Source organism: Salvelinus sp. IW2-2015, unplaced genomic scaffold (genome assembly GCF_002910315.2).
Source record: "Salvelinus sp. IW2-2015 unplaced genomic scaffold, ASM291031v2 Un_scaffold8676, whole genome shotgun sequence".
NCBI lineage: Eukaryota > Metazoa > Chordata > Actinopteri > Salmoniformes > Salmonidae > Salvelinus > Salvelinus sp. IW2-2015.
Genome location: NW_019949935.1, coordinates 1 through 8,042, shown reverse-complemented (window position 1 = coordinate 8,042; position 8,042 = coordinate 1). Strand labels below are relative to the sequence as shown.

The window sequence follows — 8,042 nt, the reverse complement described above, 5'->3', positions numbered from 1 at the left end:
CCCTCATGGTGTAGTGATACACCCCCCAGTAGTAGATACCCCCTCATGGTTGTAGTGATATACCCCCTCATGGTGTAGTGATTAAACCCCCTCATGGTGAGTGATAAACCCCCCTCATTGGTGTCAGTTATATTACCCCCACTCATGTGTAGTGAATACCCCCCCTCATGTGTAGTGAATATACCCCCTCATGGTGTAGTGATAAACCCCCTCAGTGGTGTTAGTTGATAAACCCCCCTCATGGTGTAGTGATATACCCTCTCATGGTGTAGTGATAAACCCTCCCTCATGGTGTAGTGATAAACCCCCCTCATGGTGTAGTGATAAACCCCCTCATGGTGTAGTGATAAAACCCCCCTCATGGTTAAAAAACTCCCCCTCTGGTGTAGTGATAAACCCCCCTCATGGTGTAAGTGATACCCTCAGGTTATAACCCCCCTCATGGTTGTAGTGATATACCCCCTCATGGTGTAGTGTGATATACCCCCCTCATGTGAGTTGATAATTCCCCCTCGTGGTGTAGTGATAAAACCCCCCCTCCATGGTGTAGTGATATACCCCCTCATGGTGTAGTGATATACCCCCCTCATTGGTGTAGTTGATAAACCCCCCTCATGGTGTAGTGATAAACCCCCCTCATGGGTAGTGATATACCCCCCTCATGGTGTATGATATAACCCCCTCATGGTGTATTGAAAACCCCCTCATGGTGTAGTGATAAACCCCCTCATGGTGAGTGATATACCCCCCTCAGGTGTAGTGATATACCCCACTCATGGTGTAGTGAAACCCCCCCTCATGGTGTAGTGATATACCCCTCTGTGTAGTGAAACTCTAGTGTAGTGATAAACCCCCTCATGGTGTAGTGATAACCCCCCTCATGGTGTAGTAATAAACCCCCTAATGGTGTAGTGATATACCCCCCTTCATGGGTGTAGTGATATACCCCCCTCATGGTGTAGTGAAAAACCCCCCCTCATGGTGTAGTGATATACCCCCTTCATGGTGTAGTGATAAACCCCCCTTCATGTTAGTGTATAAACCCCCCTCATGGTTTAGTGATATACCCCCCCATGGTGTAGTGTATACCCCCTCATGGTGTAGTATGATATACCCCCTCATGGTGTAGTTTGAGTATATACCCCCCCTCATGGTGTAGTGATAAACCCCCTCATGGTGTAGTGTTAAACCCCCTCATGGTGTAGTGATAATACCCCACTCATGGTGTAGTGATACCCCCTCATGGTGTAGTGATATACCCCCCTCATGGTGTAGTGTAAACCCCCTCATGGTGTAGTGAAAAAACCCCTCATGTGTAGTGATATACCCCTCTCATGGTGTAGTGATAAACCCCCCCTCATGGTGTAGTGATAAACCCCCCTCATGGTGTAGTGATAAACCCCCCTCATGGTGTAGTGATAAACCCCCCTCATGGTGTAGTGATAAACCCCCCTCATGGTGTAGTGATATACCCCCTCATGGTGTAGTGAATTACCCCCCATGGTGTAGTGATATACCCCCTCATGGTGTAGTGATATACCCCCTCATGGTTTAGTGATAATCCCCCTCGTGGTGTAGTGATAAATCCCCCTGTGGTGTTAGTGAATAAACCCCCCTCATGGTGTAGTTGATAACCCCCCCCCCCTCATGTGTAGTATATACCCCCTCATGGTGTAGTGATAAACCCCCCATGGTGTAGTGATAAATCCCCCTCATGGTGTAGTGATAAAACCCCCTCATGGTGTAGTGATAAACCCCCTCATGGTGTAGTGATACCCCCCCTCATGGTGTAGTGATATACCCCCCTCATAGTGTAGTGATAAACCCCCCTCATGGTGTAGTTGGATAAACCCCCCTCATGGTGTAGTGGATATACCCCCCCTCATGGTGTAGTGATTATACCCCCCTTCATGGCTGTAGTGATAAATCCCCCTCGTGGTGTAGTGATATAACCCCCCTCATGGTGTAGTGATAAATCCCCCTCGTGGTGTAAGTGATATACCCCCTCATGGTGTAGTGATATACCCCCCTCATGGTGGTAGTGATAAACCCCCCTCATGGTGTAGTGATAAACCCCCCGCATGGTGTTTGTGATATACCCCCCTCATGGGTAGTGATAAACCCCCTCATGGAGTAGTGATAAACCTCCCTCATGGTGTAGTGATATACCCCCTCATGGTGTAGTGATATACCCCCCTTATGGTGTAGTGATATACCCCCTCATGGAGTAGTGATATACCCCCTCATGGTGTAGTGATAAACCCCCCTCATGGAGTAGTGATAAACCTCCCTCATGGTGTAGTGATATAACCCCCCTCATGGTGTAAGTGATAAACCCCCTCATGGAGTAGTGATATACCCCTCATGGTGTAGTGATATACCCCCCTCATGGATGTAAGTGATATAACCCCCTCATGGTGTAGTGATATACCCCCTCATGGTGTAGTGATAAACCCCCCTCATGGAGTAGTGATATACCCCCTCATGGTGTAGTGATATACCCCCCTCATGGTGTAGTGATAAACCCCCCTCATGGTGTAGTGAACAGTACCACCCAACAGTACCACTACACCCCTGTATTCTATAAACCCAACAGTACCACTTACACCCCTGTATTTTCTACCTAAACCCCAACAGTACCACTACACCCCTGTATTCTACTAAACCCAACAGTACCACTACACCCCTGTATTCTATAAACCCAACAGTACCACTACACCCCTGTAGCAGGTTCTCTTCAAGGATTTGACTGTATTTGGCTTCATTTATTGTTCCCTCTATCCTTACCAGTCTCCCAGTCCCTGTTGCTGAAAAGAATCCCCATAGGCTGCCACCACCATGCTTCACGGTAGGGTTGGTGTTAGATGGGTGATGAGCTGTACCTGGTTTTCTCCAGACATAGAGCTTTCACGTGCCTTTTTCTCAGGAGTGGCTTCCCTTAGGCCACACTCCCACTAAGTCCAGACTGGCGAAGTGCTGTAGAGACTGTTGTCCTTCTGGCAGGTTCTCCCATCTCAGCCAAAGAACTCTGTAGTTCTGTCAGAGTGGTCATTGGGTTCTTGGACACCTCCCTGACCAAGGTCCTTCATGTCCGGTTTCTCAGTTTGGTCAGATGGCCAGCTCTAGACAGAGTCTGGGTAGATCAGTTTGGTTAGACGGCCAGCTCTAGACAGAGTCTAGGTAGTTCAGTTTGGTCAGACGGCCAGCTCTAGACAGAGTCTGGGTAGTTCAGTTTGGTCGATGACCAGCTCTAGGCAGTCTGGGTAGTTCCATATTTTTTCTATTTCCCAATGATGGAGACCACTGTGCTCTTGGAAACTTTCAACACTGTAGAAATTGTTTTATACCCTTCCCCAGATATATACCTCATCACAACTATATCTCAGAGCTCTATAGACAATTCCTTGGACTTCATGGTATAGTTTCTGCACTGTCGACTGTGTGACCATTATAGACAGGTGTGTGTCAAGGATGATCAAAGGAGATTGGATGCACCTGAGCTCAATTTGGAGTGGCATAGCAAAGGGGTGGGAATACTTATGTAAATGAGATATTTATGTATTTCATTTTCAATACGTTATGGGGTAGATGGGTGAATTAAAAAAAAAATGTATTTTTAATTCAGGCTGTAACAACAAAATGCGGAATAAGTCAAGGGGTCTGAAATCTTCCTGAAGGCCGCTGTATCTTTTCATAAGCGCAACACGGCTACAAGAGACAGGTTGGAACGTCTGACTTAAATACGGGGACAAATGGACCTTTTATTCTAAATCAGTGGTGTTTGAATATGTTGACAAAATTCCCGGAACGTGATTGTTTGGTTGCGGGACGTGTGACAAATGGGCCAAAATGCGGGGAATGTCCGACACAATCCTGGACATGTGGTCACCCTAGGGACAGAGTGAGGGGATGTGTGTGTGTTCTAGGTGTCTGTGTTGTGTGTACCTTTACTAAAAGCTATGTCGTCATCCTGTCCGAATCCCATGGACCCATCAGACAGCCACAGTTCTCTCTTAGACAACAACACCAGGATTGTGTTCAGACTGAACTCTACTGGGACTGGATCACTAACCTGGAAGAGAGAGAGAGAGGGGACTTTTATTCTGAAACAAAGACTTTTATTTTGAAAACGTATATATAGATTCCAGTGGGACTGGACCACTGACCTAGCGAGAGAGACAGCGAGAGAGCGAGCGAGCGAGCGAGAGAGCGAGAGAGAGAGAGAGAGAGAGATGAGAGGAGAGAGAGAGAAGAGAGGAGAGAGAGAGAGAGAAGAGAGAGAGAGAGAGAGAGAGAGAGAGAGAGAGAGAGAGAGAGAGAGAGAGAGAGAGAGAGAGAGAGAGAGAGAGAGAGAGAGAGAGAGAGAGAGAGAGAGAGAGAGAGAGAGAGAGAGAGAGAGCACAAAGGGTAGACAATCACAGTAAGCACTAATGTCCTACTAAATATACAAAAGTATGTGGACACCCCTTCAAATTAGCAGATTCGGCTAATTTCAGCCACACCTGTCACTGACAGGTGTATAAAATCGAGCACACGGCCATGCAATCTCCCATAGACAAACATTGCAGTAGAATGGCCTTACTGAAGAGCTCAGTGACTTTCAACGTGGCACCCGTCACTAGGATGCCACCTTTCTGTCAAAGTGAGTTCGTCAAAATTTTGCCCTGCTAGAGCTGCCCCTGGTAACTGTAAGTGCTGTTATGGTGAAGTGGAAACGTCTGAGGGGCAACAACAACGGCTCAGCCGCGAAGTGGTAAGCCACACAAGCTCACAGAACGGGGGACCGCAGAGTGCTGAATGTGGTAAAATCATTAAACCCAGTTCAAACTGCCTCTCGGAAACAACGTACAGCACAATAACTGTTTGTCGGAAGCTTATGAAATGGGTTTCATGGCAAGCTGCCGCACACAAGCATAAGATCACCATGAGCAATGGCAAATGTCTGGCAAGAGTGGTGGAAAGCTCGCCGACCATTGGTGGACTTGGAGCCAAGTGGAAACGCGTTCTCTGGAGGTGGGATGAATCACTCTTCACCTCTGACAGTACGACGTGGATGAATCTGGTTTGTCGGATGCCAGGAGACTGCTACCGCTGCCTGCCTGAATGCATAGTGTCAACTGTAAAGTTTGTGTGGAGGATGGGCTAGGCCTTTCATTGTTTGGGCCCTTTAGTTCCCCAGTAATGACATTCTAGATGATCTGTGGGCTTCCAACTTTGTGGCAACAGTTTGGGAAGCGGCCCTTTCCTGTTTTCAGCATGACAAATGCCTCCGTGTGCACAAAGCAAGGTCATATAGAAATGGTTTGTTTTCGAATCGGTGTGGAAGAACTTGACTGGCCTGCACACGGTCCTGTCCTCAACTCCATATCGAACGCTTTGTGGATGAATTGGACGCTGACTGCAAGCCAGGCTTAATCGCCAAAACAACAGTGCCGCAGGACCTCACTAATGCTCTTGTGGCTGAATGGAAGCAAGTCCCCACAGCAATGTTCCCCATCTTAGCTCGTCGAAAACTTCCCAGAAGAGTGTGAGGCTGTCTATATGCAGCAATGTTTCCAACATCTTAGTGGAAAAGCTTCCCAGAAGAGTGGAGGCTGTTACAGCAGCAATGTTTTCCAACATCTAGTGGAAAAGCGCTTCCCAAGAAGAGTGGAGGCTCGTTATAGCAGCAATGTTCCAACATCTGAGGGAAAGCCTTCCCAGAAGAGAGTGGAGGCTGTTATAGCAGCAATGTTCCAACATCTAGTGGAAAGCCTTCCAGAAGAGCAGTGGAGGCTGTTATAGCAAGCATGTTCCAACATCTAGTGGTGAAAGCCTTCCGCTTGAGAAGGAGGAGGCTGTTATAGCAGCCAGTGTTCCAAACATCTAAGTGGAAGCTTCCTGGAAGAGAGGAGGCGTTATAAGCTGCCAATGTTCCAACATCTAGTGGAAAGCCTTCCCTGAAAGAGAGTAAGTGTTGAAGGCTATAGCCAGCAGATGTTCCAACATCTAGTGGAAAGCCTTCCCTGAAGGAGTGGAGGCTGTTTATAGCAGCAATGTTCCTACATCTAGTGGAAAGCCTCTTCCCGAAGAGTGGAGGCTGTTATAGCAAGCAATGTTCCATCATCGTTAGTGGAAAGCTTCTCAGAAGAGTGGGGGGCTGTTATAGCAGCAAAGGGAACAACTCCATATCTATGACCTTCCAGAAGAGTGAGGGCTGTTATAGCAGCAATGTTCCACATCTAGTGGAAAGCCTTCCCAGAAGAGTGGAGGCTGTATAGCAGGCAATTGTTCCAACAATCTAGTGGAAAGCCTTCCCAGAAAGAGTGGGGCGTTATAGCGAGCAATGTTCCAACATCTAGTGGAAAGCCTTCCCAGAAGAGTGGGGCTGTATATAGCAGCAATGTTCCAACAATCTAGTGGAAAAGCCTTCCCTGAAGAGTGGAGGCTGTTACAGCAGCAATGTTCCAACACTCTAGATGGAAAGCCTTCCCAGAAGAGTGGAGGCTGTGTTATAGCAGCAATGTTTCCAACATCTAGGTGGAAAGCCCTTCCCAGAAGAAGTGGAGGCTGTTATTAGCAGCAATGTTCCCAACATATCTAGTGGAAAGCCTTCCCAGAAGAGTGGAGGCTGTTACAGCACGCAATGTTCCAACATCTAAGGTTGGTGAAAGCCCTCTTCCCAGAAGAGTGGAACGTTATAGCCAGAAATGTTCCAACATGTCTAGTGGAAAAACCTTCTCAGAAGGAGTGGAGGGGCGTGTGAAATTTATCCCTAGAGCAAGATAAGGGGGGAACAACTCCTGAAGGCCATATCATATTTAAATGACCCATGATTATTATGGGATGAGCCTCGCGTTACACACGCAGCAGGTTGTCCACCTACTCGTCTCGCGGTTCAACTTTAAGTCCTCATGGAGACATCCCTTGAACCCACTTTGCACAGACTTCCTCCTTTATACCTTCTTCTTAGCACCACTCACCTTGGGACAATAAAGTCTTAGAAAAGCTTATTGAACTTGACTGTTGACATTCAACCTGTGTTGTGGAAGCGTACGTTCCCAGGCTGAAAATGAGACATGAGGGGGGTCCCTCCGCTAGAGCCAGAGGGGCTAGCTTGCATTATCTACTGGATTGTCTTTGTAGTACAGGTGAATTTCAGTCCATTGGAATCTTTCATATTGGCAAGTTTTTTGTTTAAGTTTCTGGTTTCATTTAAGCGAGTTAGTGTCTGTTACTGTGAATATTTATTTCACGCGCTTGATTATGTGCCTATACACCATGGTTCTTAAAGTAAATAATTTCATAGCAGTAGAACAGTTATGTTTTTTGTGCGTAGGGCGGACCGTTGTCGGGGTGTCCCCAGTGTGGCCTCCTCACCCTCAGGGCAATCAGACAGTGTGGGAGGGCCTAACCACGCCGATGTAGGAGCCAGCCTAGATAGGTCGCGTTACCTTGACCAACTATGGTAATTCAACTACACACACACCTACTACACACGCACACCACACACACACTACACTACACACGACACCACACACACACACATCACCACCACACACACACGGCATTACCCACTGGCCTACGCACCCACTTCACCACCACACACGACCACACATACGAACCGGTGCTTGTTAATGTAAGCATTATTCAAGTCTTAGACATCTAAATTCATAATGCTCATTTATTAAAGCCTGTCCTTGTTGTGTTTGCAGCATCTTAGCTGAGTATCTCATGAGTTGGCTGTTTACAGAGAACCTCAGGCCCTAAAATTATCGCCGGCAAACCCAGCCCAAGCTCGTATGCAGGTGTAGAAAGCACGAAGTTTGTTACACCATATTCATTCCCGAGTACACTGTTTGACATAAGTGAGCCATCTTTTGGATTTGAATGGGAGGCAGAGAGAGAATCGTTGAGAGGAGTACCGAGTCCAATAGAAGAAGTAGTGACTGTGGACGTAGAGATGGGATTGTGTGTGCGTGGGTGAGTGTTGGTGTGACACTATTCCCTGTGCTGTATTAGGGGGTGTGTGTTGTGGCACTATCGTGTTGTCGGGGGTTGTG

At 47.4% G+C, this 8,042-nt stretch overlaps 1 protein-coding gene across 1 annotated transcript in view; it reads right to left on the bottom strand.

Annotated features, from left to right (window-relative positions):
- The window catches only part of LOC139027245 (FRAS1-related extracellular matrix protein 2-like), a gene marked incomplete at its 5' end in the record, with an annotated part of 8,940 nt that extends 4,868 nt beyond the window's left edge, over positions 1–4,072 (bottom strand). The window contains one exon of the mRNA XM_070442386.1: positions 3,946–4,072. Within this exon, the coding sequence (XP_070298487.1) occupies positions 3,946–4,072 (127 nt within the window). The remainder of the gene's footprint in view (positions 1–3,945) is intronic.
- Between the last annotated feature and the right edge of the window lie 3,970 nt (positions 4,073–8,042).